Source organism: Phasianus colchicus, chromosome 1, assembly GCF_987193195.1.
Source record: "Phasianus colchicus chromosome 1, bPhaCol1.hap1.1, whole genome shotgun sequence".
Classification (NCBI taxonomy): Eukaryota; Metazoa; Chordata; class Aves; order Galliformes; family Phasianidae; genus Phasianus; species Phasianus colchicus.
In genome coordinates this window covers 1,633,318-1,649,042 of record NC_143436.1, presented here as the reverse complement: position 1 = coordinate 1,649,042, position 15,725 = coordinate 1,633,318, and the positions used below count along the sequence as shown (strand labels likewise).

Sequence of the window (15,725 nt, the reverse complement as noted above, 5' to 3'; positions counted from 1 at the left end):
TCTCCTTTCATGGGATCCAGCAGGAATCCTGCTGAAGCCTGAGGTATCCCAGGAAAAAGGTCGCTGTTTCATTTCAGAACAGAAAGCTCAAACCTGACGGCAAGCACCTTAATTTTGGCATGCCACGAGCCAAGACGAAGGGGAGTTACCTTGCAACAGCAGCAACACACGACGTCTTCCTCAGGGTGTGCTTCCAGGCTTATCCCTGCTTATCTCACACTATTCCAATGCTCTGTTTGCAAAACGCTGTTTGTCCCAGGCAGGGAAAGAGCACAGTGTCACCAGGTCAGCAGCAGAGTCCCTGCAAATGTCACCACGTCACGGAGCCACGTGCTGCCCCAAGCTGCTCTCCGTTTCACTCACTACACCCGTGCCCATTTCTACAGCAATAAAAAGGATTTCAGTGTGCACGGACTCCACTCATGCACTTTTTTCAAAAACGATATAAGAAAAGATGGCCAAAAGTTCCCTTTGTACTGCAGGAAAGCTCTTAGTTTTGGGGAAAAGCAGGATAGCAACCTGACGGTGTGGATTTTTAAAAATATGTAATACAACTTCTGAGCATTCTTCACATACTGCGTTTCCTAAGCATCCTCATTTTCCTCCCCAGAACGCATCCAGGAACAAAATTGTTTTCTGAAAGTGTCCAGTGCACAGTAGAAGCACTGCAGCAATTCAGTGCTTCAAGGCTGTCAGCAGAAGGGCTCAGTTGAGAAATGCCCTCAAATACAGCTATATATTTCTAATTTTTGACCTCATGCTTTTTGTGCTCCCTGCAGAACCACTGCCTCACATTCCTCAGCCTCATTTTCCTGCTCGCTGCCTTCTCCCATTTCAGTGCATGGGTTGACCTGGCAGCCCACGCAGATTTCTACTGGATTCAACTAACAGAACAGGAGAAAAAAGGAGGAATTAACTCAATTATGGCTGAAAGTGAAGCATTTCAGTGGGATTATCACTATGCAAAACAGATATTTCCATGCCCTGCACCACTGTAATTCTGTACAGCCTTTGGAGTGATTTCCTTCCTTCAGTCACGTTATTCCCAGCACTGCCCGCAACTTCCATCCCTGTTACTCAACCAAAATTCGAGTTCTGGTTTCTTCCAGGCAGCCACAAGCACAGCATCTCCTGAAATCAAACTCCACCAGGAGATGGGCCCAGGGGTGTTGTGTGCAATAAAAGCATATGGCCCCCAGCAATGCGATTTAACGAAGCAGCGTTCATCCAGCCATGCTCATTAGGAGAATGCAGCCTCAGGGGAACATTTAACCGCCTGGCAGAAGTGGAGGAACTTGGAAAGCAGAGAGCAGCACTCAAGGAATGCAGAACGGAGTGCAAGGCTCCCACAAAATCCCTCCACTCCATCACACAGAATTCACACACATTTATGGGGTATGTTCCAAAAGTATCACAGAAACACGCAGTGGAACGGTTGGGTTGGAAGAATCATAAGGATCACAGAGCCATGGAAGGTTGGGTTGGAAGGGTCCTTAAAGATCACAGAGTCATGAAAGGTTGGGTTGGAAGGGTCCTTAAAGATCACAGAGTCATGGAAGGTTGAGTTGGAAGGGTCCTTAAAGATCACAGAGTCATGGAAGGTTGGGTTGGAAGGGTCCTTAAAGATCACAGAGTCATGGAAGGTTGGGTTGGAAGGGTCCTTAAAGATCACAGAGTCATGGAAGGTTGGGTTGGAAGGGTCCTTAAAGATCACAGAGTCATGGAAGGTTGGGTTGGAAGGGTCCTTGAGGATCCAAGAGCCACAGAACAGATGGGTTAGAAGGGTCCTTAAAGATCACAGAGCCATAGGATGGTTGAGTTGGAAGGGTCCTTAAAGACCATAGAGCATGACAGGTTGGGATGGAAGGATCATAAAGATCACAGAATGATGGAAGAGCACACGCTAACAACTGGCTGAGAGTTGGGTAGAGAGGAACCTGATGAGCTCCAACAGGGGTGACTGCAGAGTCCTACACCTGGGGAGGAACAACTGCACGCACCAGGACAGTTAGGGGCTGAGATGCTGGAAAGAAGCTCTCCAGAGAAGGATTTGGTGTTGAGCCAGTAGTGTGTCCTGTGGCCACAAAGACCAATGGAGTCTCCCTCTCTGAAGATATTCAAAACCCACCTGGACACATCCCTGCCACAGGGAACCTGCTCTATCAGGGGTTGGATTAGAGAATCTCCAGAGCTCCTTTCCAACCACTACAGTCCTAGGATTCTGCAACAGCACAACCACCAGCTCCACCACTTTTGGACTCCTCGACTTGGGACGCAATAAGAGATCACACAAAACACAGCAACCGCTCACCTGGCGAACTCAATGAGCAAGCATGCTACCATCCAACCACGGTGCAAGCACAAACCTGGGCCAGCAAGCAGCCAACGTGACTCAGGGCCCTGACTCACACCTGCAGGTGTAAGTTCAGCTGTGGCTGTTACTCACCCAAAAGCTCAGCCTGCAGCATGAGCGGAGAACGATGGCCCCAAACACAGCTTTGGTCTGGACTGGTTCTGTTTTCTTTACGTGCTGCCATGAGATTTTAAGTCAGTCTGCTTAACAGCACAGAGGGAAAAACAGGTACAGGAATGAAATGAGGGAGAAAGGCTTTGGCAGCCTTGGAGAGAGTTGCTGATTGCCTCTCTAAAGCCATGGGGTCTTCTGTTCTGTGTTTAGCTGTTTTTCAAAGCATTTGGGAGAACTTCTCCTGTTTCCACAAAGTAGAGCACATGGAACTATTTTAGCACTAATTATGATCAAACTTCAGAAAAAGATGTGGGAAATTGAATAATTCTGAAGATGTCCATACATCAGTGGATGTCTGAAAGCAAATGCATTGAGATTTGGCAAGATTTGATGCAAGATCCCAACGTTTCTGGGTCAGCAGATGGGAAAATAGTCTAGAAAAGCCAGACTCATGCTTTGTGTGTGAAGTAATCCGGCTGTGGAGCCCAATGCTCTGATTGAGCACTATTTGGGATTAACACACTACATGGGCATCCCAGTGGACAGCAGGGCTTGGGACAAGACAGAACCTTCCAACCCAGCCATTCTATGGTCCTCAAGGACTCTTCCAACCCAACTGCTATAGAGTTCTATGATCTTCAAGGACCCTTCCAACCCAAGTGCTCTACAATCCTAAAGGACCTTTCCAATCCAACTGTTCTTTGGTTCTACAATCTTCAAGGACCCTTCCAACCCAACCAAACCATCCTAAGGTTCTATGATCTCAAAGGATCCTTCCAATACAACCATTCCATAGTTCTATGACCTTTAAAGTCCTTCCCAACCCAACCCAACTCCTATTTTACGATGAGCGACCTCCCCTTCGACGTGACAGCACTGAGTTGAACACAGAAGGGCAAAATTCTGCCAATCAGGACCTTCTGCAGCAATCACCATGACACAAACTTGCTCCCAATCCTGGCACAGCTGAAGATCTAACAAGATAAAAGTTCACCAATTCACATTCTAGCGAGATAAGCCACTAATTACCCAGTCCAAAGGGTGTAAGGAGAACACAGCGAGTCTGAACGGACACACAGACAGCTCACATAGGTGTGCACATACCTGTAGGTATAGAGACACACACATGCAAACAAGGTATGCACCTACAGGCTGTGCACACAGCAGTACAGCCGGACACATGCCTGGCACAGCCACACACCATATCACCCCTCCCATATAACCTGCTCCTGTACCCAGGGCGTTTCCATGTCCCCAAGATAACGGTGGAGACAGGAAGCCAACCTGATGGGGCACACCTACAGGGCAGTGTTCCCATCGAGGCTCACCTCATGTCCCCAGGCACAGGATAAGAAGCAGGTAGAGGGGAAGGAAGGGTCACCAAGCACTGCCAAGTTATCTATTTGGGGGGAGGGACGGGTGGAGAGGGGGGAGTCTTAGGAGCCATAATATTGTCCAGCTGGGGGAGTGATCCTATCAGCAAGCATCACCACTGTGCCAGATTGAGGGGGGTTACCCAATATCCCCATACACAGTCCTACTTTTGTGGGGGGGTCTCCCCTGCCCTCCCAGCTTCAGTTACAGGAGATTCAACCCCAGTACCCAAGAACCATAACCACGAATGGAGGACAGCCCCTGCCCTCAGGTACCAGCTTGGTTTCACTTTGGGGTTTCACCCCGCATCCCCAAACACAGGGAGAGTCCCACTTTTGAGGGGGAGGGTGGGAGAGGGAGGGACAGTCCCTATCCCTCAGCCTCAGTTTGTGGGGGTCACTCCCTTTCCCAAGCACAGCTACAATGCCTACCTGGGGGGAGGGAAGGAGGACCCCCACATCCACAAGTATCACCTATTTCGGGCGGGGGGGGGGGGAGGGGGGGTGATAACCCCAGTCCCCACGCACCACCACAGCTCCAGTTTGGGAGCGAACAACCCAGGTCTCCAAACACAGGGACAGCACCACGATACCCCCCCACCTTCCCCCCCATACCTTCTTAACGGTGCGGGGCGCTTCGCTAACGGTGCCGTCGGGGCTGACGAGCGCTTCGGCCGCCGCTCCGCCGTCCGCCGCCGCCGCCGCCGCCGCCGCCCCCACACCGACACCCCCATCGCGATGCCGGTGCTGCGGGTGGTGGGGATCGCTTCGCTTCATGGCCGAGGCCTGAGGCACCTTCACCGCACCCGGCGGTGGCCTCTCGGCCGCTGTGACCGCTTCCCTCTCCGTTCCGGAACACGGAACACCCGGAGAGGGATGAGGAACGGTCGTCGCTTCGCAGCCCTTCTCCATGGGACCGCTCAGCTCCTTCAGCTCCACCGCGGGGGCCGCCACCTGCACCGACATCGTCGCCGCCGTTCGCCGCCTCCGCCTCCCTCAGAGCTTCGGGGCCCGCCCCGCCGCGGGGCGCGCTGGGAGTCGTAGTCCTCCCGCCCCCTTCCCCGCCCGACCAATGGGGGCAGGGGAACTACGACTCCCAGCGGCCCCCGCGTCGCCTGGCCGCCGCGCTTATCTCGGAGGGAACTACAGCTCCCAGCAGCCCCCGCGCGGCGCCGCACCGCCCTCACGCCCGCCCTCTTCGCGCGGGGGATGCTGGGAGATGTAGTGCGGCGGTGCTGGGGCGCGGAATGGCGGCGGCGGGGAACGGGAGCAGAAGTGTTAGGGAGCGTCCCAAGAGTGGATGCGGAGATGGGGAACAGCACTCATACGTAGGGTTGGGGTTGTCCCAACTGGACGCGATCCGTGCGTGTCCCTTCCCTCGGGATATTCATCTCAGTTTCTGCCTGCCAGCGAGGGGAAAAGTCACGGTTTAATCTCCGGGCTGCGTTAATCGGGCGCTGCTCCGTCGCGTCGGGGCGTCAACCCGCGTTCGCCCGCTGAGCAAACGGGCCGTGCCGCAGCTCTCCGGCGATACGGTGCGATGTCAGCGCCAGCGGAGGCGTTATCTGGGAAAACAGCCGCTATCAGACAGGAAGGGAGCGGCTGATGAAATGCGGTGGGCATTGGGGTGGAGCAATTCCGTCCAGATTTAAGAGAGAAGCCGGACTTTGGGACAACCCAAGCACGCCCTGGGCACGACAGAGCGTGGGGAGCTGCGCTCCATCCGTGGCTGTGGGTCCGTGCCCGCGGGACCCCCCGACGAACGGCTTTGGGGACGTTCAGATCCACAGTGCCATCTGCTGGCAAATGGTTTTCCCCCCATCCCCCCAGTCCTGAGTGCCCCAAGAAGTCCTCCAAGCATCCCAAATCATCCACCAGCGTGCCAATGGGTTCCAAAGCGACTCCCATCGCTGCTTCTGGTTGTCCACAAAAGCCTTCTCCGTTTTCACCCCGATTTGCACAGGGGCAGCTCTGAGGTGTTCCCATAGAAGCCAACACCGACCCTTTTAGGAGCTTTGTCGGTGTTTCCCCACCCTCAATTCCTTCCCACAGAACCCAGGGCAGCAGCCAGCAATGGAAACTTGGCAAATTTAATACTGATACAGGAGGGTTTCTGCTTTACACAGCAAAAATCAACCCGTGGAGGTCGCTGGGGGGGGTAGGGAGAAAGCCGTGAACCTACCGGGATTTAATAAACACTCAAAAGACATTTACAGGACTAAGGGGGAGATACAAAGCACCAGCAAGGACAGGTGTCCTCCTACGTCAGGGCTCGGATATAATTTGTTCCTTTTTCTTTAAAAAACAGTTTTTTTTAAAAAAAAAAAAAAAAAAAAAAAGCTTTGCTCAGGAGGTTGGTGCACCCAGACGACAAAGGGGATCTGGAAGGCACTTTGTGATCCCTGCAGCAGAGCCCGAAAAATGGGGATGGTGCTGCATCCCGTGCAGGGCTGCCACGTCTTGGTGTAATACAAAGAATAAAAAATAATTGTTTAAAAACCCTATTGGCACCGTAAAAGTGTTGGGAAGCTCTACGTACCATCTAGCTGTGGGGTGGCGGAGCAGTCCATGTGTGGGGATCGGAATCAACACTTTAACCTGCCTACCACCACTGGGGTGTGAGGGAGTGTCCCCTTCACCCCTAAATCTTGGCAGAGCCTTCGAGGGGTGCTGCTCCACCAGTTTCTCTCCTCCCATCCTCAAATCCCGCTGGTGGGTTGGGATGAGCATCAAATCCATCCGGACAACGCTGGGCCTGACCCCGGTGTTGGTTGGGTTCCAGAGTCCCCTTGGGGCTACCTGGATGCCGGTGGGATCCGCTGTCCCCAGCATCATGCAGGGTTCAGAAGTCTGAGTCAGCATCCAGCAGCTCCGCGTTCACCAGGTTGGTCCGGGAGTGGATGGGAGCCAAGCCGGCACGTCTGCCCCGAGTCCTCGTCACCCCACTGCCACCAGGAAGGGGCTCAGGGGGCCATCGAGGGCCCCCGTTGTGCTGCCGGTGCCCAACGCTGGGGCCGGGGCTCTCATCCTCTGGGGAGCCACTCTCGGGGCAGAAGGGATTGGTGATGAGGTGGGGGATGTGGGCTCGGCGCCGGCCATCCCACAGCCCCCCAGCACCGTTGGGAAGCCCCGGTAAGACAGCGGGGATGAAGGTGTCCCCTCCATGCCGGGGGATGGCCACCAAGCAGGGCTGCTGGGGCAGCCGGGGCAGGCGAGGCACAGAGCTGGAGGCTGGGGGGGCCACAGAGAGCCCGGTGCGGTGCTCAGGGCACACCTCCTCCTTTTTCTTCTTCCTCCGCTTCTTCTTACGGCTGCGCTTCTGCAGCTCTGGGGAGACGTCGGCCTCCACCACCCAGAGGTTGCTCCGCTCCTCTGGTGGCACTGTGGGACACAGGGATGGTGAGAGTGGCACAGCTCAGCTCACAGAGTCCCAGAATCGTAAAGGCTGGAAAGGACATCTGGACATCATCCAGTCCAATCCATCACGTTCCCTAGGGCAGGCAGCCCTCCCCTGGACTCTCTCCAGCAATTCCCTGTCTGCCACAAACTGGGGAGCCCAGAACTGGACCCAGTGCTCCAGCTGTGGTCTCCCCACGGCAGAGCAGAGTCCTTCTTGGACACTGCTGGCTCATGATCAACCTGTCGTCATCTACTGGTCAACCACTGGTCAACCTGTTGTCAACTGCTGGTTATCTACTGGTCAACCACTGGTCAACCATGACCCCCAGGTCCCTCTCCTCAGAGGTCCTTTCCAGCAGCTCAGCCCCCAGTCTGTACTGATGTGTTCCTCCCCAGGTGCAGGACCCTACACCTGCACTCAATGAACCTCTTCAGGTTCCTCTCCACCCAACTCTCCCCCATTCACATTCCCAGGGACTTGCCAGGTGTTGCCACCGGTGTAACAGAGACGTCCTGGGGCAGGATAGCCCCTCTCCTGGCCACCATCTTGGTGACGTGCTGAGCCCACGCAGAGGACACATCAGCTGATGGCTCGTTGATGTCAAACGCCAAACCAGCTGCCAAGACAAAGGGGAAGATCCATCAAAAAGGTGGGGGAGAAATCTACCCTGAAGGTGTGGACAAAGAGGGAAAACTATCCCAAAGGTGGGGACAACAGGGAGAAGTGGCCCCATCCCTCCCCATCACCATGCATACCCACGGGACCGTCGTGTGAGACAGTGTGCATACTGAAGGACAACTCCCGGCCCGGGTCACGCAGCAGCTCCTTACGCTTGGAAAAGGCTTTGGCAATCATCTTGCTCTTCTTGATCCTCTTGGGCTGGTCGTCGCTCTGCCCTGTCAGCCTGGGGACAAGGTGGGGACATGTGGTGGCCCATGGCACGGGGTATGCACAGCCACGGCCCTGGGGACTGTCCCTGTCTGGAAGGGGTGCACCAGGGGCTGGGAACTGTGCCTGACGGGTGTCCTGTGGGGGTGGAGGTGTCCTACAACCACAACACACCACCCCATTCCCCATCCTGCTGTGATCCCACAATTTGTTGATTCAATGGATAAAAGTCAGGGGGCAACCTCCAGCATCTCAAGATGTTGGATGTCATCCCAATATCTGAAGATGTTGGACAGGGCATAGATAAGTGGTGACACATAATGGGACATTGTCCTACAACCAGGACATACCCTGTGGCACATGCCACCCCATAACCCATCCTCAAAACCTATTGTGACCCCACAACTCATTGACCCGATAGCCAAAAGACTAAAGATGATCTCCAACATCTCCAGATGTTGGATGGGGCACGGTGTTGTGCTGACATCCCCATGGGAAGCTGGGGTGATATCTCCATGGGACACTAGGTGGCAGCTGGGGTGACATCCCAGGATCCCACCTGCACCAAGTGCGCTTCCAAATGAGCAGAGTGGCCTTGGTCCAGACCCAGGTGCTCATGGAGATGCCAGTGCCAAACATGGCAAAGAGGTTGATCTTCTCCACCAGCAGGCTTGGACGGTTCTTGATCTCACACTCTGGGATGGGTTTGTTGGTCTGCGTGGCGATGGTCACGTTGGCCTCGCACCTGTGTAGACAGACATGAGTGAAGGGGACGCCCAGTCATGCCCAGCACCCTCAGCAGGAAATGCAGTCCCCTCTTGGGGGACACAGGGTTCAAAACAAGTCACTTAAACGCATCCCCTGCTCACTGTCCCTGTTCCACTCACAGGACATATTCTCGAAAGCTTCGCTCCCACTCTGCCTGGTTGAAGAAGTCATAGAAGTGGCAGCCAAAAGTGATGAAGACAAAGCCAAAGGCCAAGAACCCGAAGATGCCTGAAAGAGAAGTTGGACATGCCTGGCTAAGTCAAGCTCCAGTGATACCATCTACAACATAGCTTTGCCTCTTGGTGCCAAGATGTGGGACAGGGATGTCTGAATCCAAGGGACAAACATCCCTATTTCCACCCCAACTCCCACAGAACTGGTGCTCCTGGGACTGCCCTCACCCAGACGCAGCATGGTCTCGTTGATCTTGCTGGCAGCCTTCTCGCTCAGCAGCCCAGGGTGGTTGCTTTTGATGGAGAAGAGCGTCATAACCCCTGTGATGTGGAGACACATTGATCAGGGGTGAGGATACCTGCAGTGCCTCCATCCCCACAGTGCACCCACACCTACCCTGGATGAGGAAATAGCCCCCGACGATGAGGACGAGCCCGATGGGTGCCAGGACGAAGCCAGCACGGTAGCGATAGTTCTTGTAACCCACAAAGCAGATACCGCTGACAGAGTCACCATCCACCTGATGATTGGGGATGTCACCTGGCTGCGTCCACCTGAGCAAGCAGGGATCAGGGGGAAGGTGGGCTTGCAGCCCCATTACCTGTGCCACAGCCAGGATGGCCACGGTGAGCACAAAAGGGATGGACCAGGTGATGAGGTGGAAGTAGGAGGTCTTGCCCAGCAGCGGCTGGTAGGTGGTGCCCAGCGCCTTGAAGGATGTGTGCCAGGCGTAGGTCAGCATGACAAACCAGATGACGCCTGACATCAGCGAGTAGTAGACGATGACAAAGATGATGACACAGGAGAGCGTCTCGTTGGAGCTATGGGGAGCAAGACAGGGGTGCCACTGGTCACTAGGAGGGGACACGGGGGCCCTCCTGCCCTACAAGTGGAGCATCCCCATGTTCCAAGAGCCCTGCAGTTCCCCAGACCACAGAGGACCTTACTTGCTTCTGGGGACACCTCTTGCCTTGAAGCCCCAAGAACTCTCCCTGTTCCTGGAAACATTTCTTGCCCTGGAGCCCTCAGGACCCACCTGCAGACACATCTAGTCCCATTGGTGGAAGAACCTTCCTAGCTCCTGAGAACAACTCCAGCCCCAAATCCCCAAGGCCCCTCCTGGGGACATCTCTGACTCAGAGACTCCAAGAACCACCTTAGATCCTGGGGACAACTCTTGTCCCCAAGCTCCAAAAATGTCCCTTGGTGCTGGGGACATCTCTTGCCTTGGAAACCCAAGAACCCCCCTAGGATCAGGGGAGACCTCTTGATCTAAAACCCCAAAACCCTCCCAAGGACACCACCTGGGTAGGGGATGATGGTGACACATACGTGGGCTCGCCCAGCCTCATGGTGCCATCGGCACGGCACACGATCTCATCTCGGGCGCCGTCCATGAACTGCGCCAGCCAGCCAATGCTGCCCACAAAGAAGCAGGCGTTGACGTAGAAGAGGATGACTGCAGGGTAGCGGTTGGAGTTCCTCCAGTCAGCAACAAAGGTGGCCTAAAGTGGGACAGGGACATTGGTGACCGCTCTCCTTTTGGGCCCAGTCATGTGTGGTGTCTCCCAGCAGCACGGCTCACCAGGGTGAAGAAGGTGCAGAAGATGGTGACGGAGCTGAAGGCGGCGATGTAGACGTGCATCTCACGGTGCTCTGTCTCAGTGAAGAGAGGGTTCTGGCACTGGATTCCACAGCCCTCCACATCCTCATACCAGCTCTTAGGGTTGTCTGTGCGCACCAGCGGCGCCTCGCACTGCCCTGAGCTGTTGAACTTGATGTTTTGCACCTCATTCTGCAGGGAGAGGGGAAGTCAGGGGGAGAGAAAGGGGAAGGGAAGGAGATGAGGAAGGGAGAGGAGAGGGAGGGAGAAGAGGAGAGGGAGAAGGAGAGGGGAAGGAAGAGGAGGAAAGAGGGGGAGGAAAGAGAGAGGAAGAAGTAGAGGAGGAGAAGGAAGAAAAGATTGACTAGGTAGAGAGAAGAAAGAAAATGGAAAAGAAGGAAAGAGAGGAAGGAGAGAGCAGTAGGAAAAGGAGGAAATGGAAAAAGAGAGGCAAGAGGAAAAGGGAGAGGAAGAAGGGGAGAAAGGGTTGGAAGAAGAGAGAAGGAAGAGGAGAAAAGGAAAGAAATAAAGAGGGAGAAGTGAAAGAAAGAGACAGGAGTAACAGAAAGGGAAGCAGAGGGAAAAGAAAGGAGGAGGAAGAAGAGAAGGTGGCGCTCCAATGACAAACCACCAGGATGAACAGTGGTCTCACGGTGAAGTTGGGGACAGCCAGATTCTACCCACCCCTGGGGATGTGAAGGTGTGGCAGCAGGATGCTGGCACTCACCGTGTCCCCATCACATCCCCAAATGTGCCCCATGTCCCCAGTGTGTCCCCAAAGCGTCTCCATACCGGGCAGCCCTCAGGGAAGCGGTCAGGAGTACACTTGAGGAAGTCGGGCCAGCCGCGCTCGCGCTCCACGATGGTGCAGGGTGCACGTGTGGCCTGGCACAGGGTTTGACTGGGCAGCTCCACCTGCCCATCCTCACATTTGGGCATGTAGACGGCACACAGCAATGGCTGGATCACATCCCAGCAGCGTGGCGCGTTGCGCAGGCCTGGGGGGCATGATGGGGACATGGGGCATCCACGGGTGCCATGTCTGTTCCTGTGATCCTGCAGTGCTCCCCTATATTGCTGCCCCATATTGCAGCCAGACCTCCATCACCTCCCCCATCACCACCCATACCCACTCACACCCCCATTACCACCCACCACTCACGTATCTCCCATTCTCACTGCACTCCCCTTTATGCCCCCCACCTTGCTCACATCCCCACACCCCTGTTTGATCCATTCCCCCTCTAAGCAACAGCTCACTGCATTATTACCCCATACTGGACTGCAGCAGCAGTTTCCTGTGCTATCACCCCCATACTCCCTACTATTCTCCCCTCCATCCCCAATTATTCCCACAGCCCCCTCCATAGCCCTCCACACTCCATATTACTCCCCTCCATAACCTCCCTTCTCACACCCCATTACCTCCAATTACACCATACCTACCATACCCCCATACCCATCACCCCCATCTCCCTCTATTATCCCCTTATACCCCCCATTATCCCATAATAACCACAGCAGCAGTTTCCTGTGCTATCACCTCTCCTTCCTTATAGTCCCATGCCCTCTTCACACTCCTATACTCCTCTATTACCCCCATATTCCCCCATATAACCCCATACTTCCCATTACCAGTCCAAGTTCCCATTACCCCATACATATTACCCCCCGCACCACTCTAATATCCCCACACCCCCTCTTTGTACCCCTATACTCCCCCATTACCCCCACACTTCCCTTTCTGCCCCCACACCCCCCTCCACAACCCCCACACCCATTACAGCCCCCTATTACCCCTTTAACACCCATAACACCCCTTTTATCACTGTACGCCCCATTACTGCCTCAGCCCCTTACGCCTCCAGACCCCCCACCCTTCATTACACCCACACCTTCCCATTACCTCCAAACTTCTCTTATACCCCCATACACCTCCATTGCCCCCATATCTCCCACACCCATCCATTACCCCATTATTCCCCATATTTCCCATTATCCCCGTATTCCTCTACTGTCCCCATACTCCCCCTTATCCCTTCTATTACCCTCATATCCCACTCAGTACCCCCACAGCCTCTAATACCTCCATGCCCCCCATAACCCATCCCATTACCCCCCATCCAACCACAACAGCAGCTTGACCCCCAATACCCCACAGCCCCCCATCTCCCCATTATCCCATATCACACACTAGATCAGAGCAGCAGCTTGCCATGCTATGACACCCATTACCCAAAGCCCCTCATCGCACCACAGCCCTCCATTACCCCATTACCCACATCACCCCATTACTCCTTACTGGACCAGCTTGCCACGCTGTGACTCCACGTTACCCACAGCCCCCCATCACCCATTACTCCCTATAGCCTTGTACTGGACCACAGCAGTGCTCAGCATGCTGTGATCCCCCAGTATCTCTCACCATCCCATTATCCCCCACCACCCCACCAATCCCCTAGCCCCATACCAGACCACAGCAGCTATGGCCAAGTAGTGACCGCATTATTTCCATCATCCCATCACCTCACTACCCCCCACCACCCCATTACCTCCACCACTCCATCACCCCCACTACCCCATTACCCTCATCATTCCCGACCACCTCATCACTCCCAACACCCCATTACCCCCCACCAGCCCATTACCCCCATCACCTCACTATCCCCTACCACCCCATTACCCCCCATCATCCCCACCATCCCATTACCTTCACCACTCCTTCACCCTTATCACCCCATTATGCCCATTACCTCCACCTCCCCATTACCCCACCACTGCATTACCCTCAACACCCCATCACCCCCACCAGTCCATCACCTCCATCACCCCCATCACCTCTACCACCTCATCACCCTCATTACCCCCCACTACTCCATTATCCCCCATCACCTCATCACCTCCACCACCCCATCACCCCCCACTGCCCCATTACTCCTCACCAACCCATCACCCCATCACCCCCCATCATCACTACCACCCCATTATACCCTCATCATCCCATTACCTCCACCATTCCACTGTCCCATTAACCCCCAATCATCCTTGTCACCTCCATCACCCCATCATCACTACCACCCCATTACTCCCATCACCCCATTACATTCCCCACTCCATTGTTCCATTACCCCCAATCATCCCCATCACCTCCATCACCCGATTACCCCCATTACTCCCATTACCTCCACCACCCCCTTGTCCCATTACCCCCAATTATTCCCATCACTCCATTACTTCCATCACCCCATCACCTCCATCACCCCATCACCTCCACCACCCCATCACCCCCATCACCCTATCACCCCCATCATCCCATTACCCCTCATCATCCCCATCACCTCCACCACCCCATCACCTCCAACACCCTATCACCCTCATCATCCCCATCACCTCCACCACCCCATCACCTCCACCACCCCATCACCTTTCACCACCCCATCACCCCCATCACCCATTACCCCCCATCATCCCTATCACCCCCACCACCCCATCACCTCCACCACCCCATAACCCCCACCACCCAATTAGCCCCCATCATCCCATAACCCCCCACCACCCCATCGCCTCCCACTACCCCCACCACCCCATCACCCCCCATCATCACTACCACCCCATTACCCCCATTACCCCATTACTTCCACCACTCTATCATCCCATTTCCCCCAATCACCACTATCACCTCCATCACTCCCACCACCCCATCACCTTTCACCACCCCATCACCCCATCACCCCATTGCCTCCATAACCCCCCACCACCCCATCATCACTACCACCCCATTACCCCCATTACCCCATTACTTCCACCACTCTATCATCCCATTACCCCCAATCATCACTATCACCTCCATTAACCCCCACCACCCCATTACCCCCATCACCCCATTACCCCCCATCACCCCCACCACTCCATCACCTCCACCACCCCATTACCCCCATCACCCCATTACCCCCCATCATCCCCATCACCTCCACCACCCCATCACCTCCACCACCCCATTACCCCCATCACCCCATTACCTTCCCCACTCCATCGTGCCATTACCCCCTATCACCCCCACCACCCCATTACCCCCCATCATCCCATAACCCCCCACCACCCCATTGCCTCCCACTACCCCCACCACCCCATCATCACTACCACCCCATTACCCCCATTACCCCATTACTTCCACCATCCATCATCCCATTACCCCCCATCATCCCCATCACCTACATCACTCCATTAACCCCCACCACCCCATTACCCCCATCACCCCATTACCCCCCATCATCCCCATCACCTCCATCACTCCATTAACCCCCACCACCCCATTACCCCCATCACCCCATTACCCCCCGTCATCCCCATCACCCCCACCACCCCATTACCCCCATCACCCCATTACGTCCCCCACTCCATCGTGCCATTCCCCCCAATCACCCCCATCACCGCCACCACCCCATTACCCCCATCACCCCATTATCCCCCCCCACCCCATTGCCCTCCACACCCCCCACCATCCCATCACCCCACCACCACCTCCCCCCCCCTCCCCGTACCGGACCACAGCAGCAGCTTTCCGTGCGCCTCCTCCTGCGATTCCGAGTCTGCAGCCAGCAGCGTGGTTGTGTGCGCGTAGGGCAGCGCGGAGCCCAAGCAAGAGCCGAAACGCAGCCGCTCGCAGGCCGCGGGCCGCCGGCAGCGCTCGGGAGGAGCGGCCGAAGCGTTGAGCGGCGCCGCGGGGCAGCGGCGAGGACCGAGCGCCAGGCCCAGCGCCAGCGCCCACAGCCAGCACGGGCCGCCCCCGCCCCACGGCCCGCACGGAGCCCCCGAGCCCGGCGGAGCGGCCCCGGGGCCCGCCATGGCCCGGCCTGTGGGGGGGGGGGGGGGGGGGAGTTGGGGTGGGACGGGGCGGGAAGGGAAGGGAGGAGAGAGGCGGGAGAGGGAGGGAGGAGGGGAATTGGGGAGGAGGGAAAGTTTTGTGAGGGGAAAGTTGGGGTTTGGAGGAGGGAAGTTCGGTGCGGGAGGAGAAAAAAAGTGGATTTTGTGAGGGGAAAAGTTCTGTTCGTG

The 15,725-nt window shown here is 55.8% G+C and overlaps 2 protein-coding genes across 2 annotated transcripts in view; both read right to left on the bottom strand.

The window, feature by feature from the left end:
- AHCYL2 (adenosylhomocysteinase like 2) overlaps window positions 1-4,854 on the bottom strand; it is a 42,469-nt gene extending 37,615 nt beyond the window's left edge. The window contains exon 1 of the mRNA XM_031605071.2: window positions 4,456-4,854. Within this exon, the coding sequence (XP_031460931.1) occupies window positions 4,456-4,806 (351 nt within the window). The 5' untranslated portion in view covers window positions 4,807-4,854. The remainder of the gene's footprint in view (window positions 1-4,455) is intronic.
- A 1,316-nt stretch (window positions 4,855-6,170) lies between these two features.
- Window positions 6,171-15,522, bottom strand: SMO (smoothened, frizzled class receptor). Its single transcript, XM_031605064.2, has 12 exons — window positions 15,215-15,522; window positions 11,466-11,671; window positions 10,656-10,865; window positions 10,403-10,575; window positions 9,672-9,891; window positions 9,467-9,590; window positions 9,298-9,390; window positions 9,016-9,124; window positions 8,688-8,873; window positions 7,996-8,144; window positions 7,722-7,856; window positions 6,171-7,221 (listed from the first exon to the last, which is right to left on the bottom strand). Exons 1-12 carry the CDS (start codon window positions 15,516-15,518, stop codon window positions 6,683-6,685), a joined length of 2,448 nt encoding a protein of 815 aa, XP_031460924.1. The 5' UTR covers window positions 15,519-15,522; the 3' UTR covers window positions 6,171-6,682.
- Window positions 15,523-15,725: the final 203 nt, after the last annotated feature.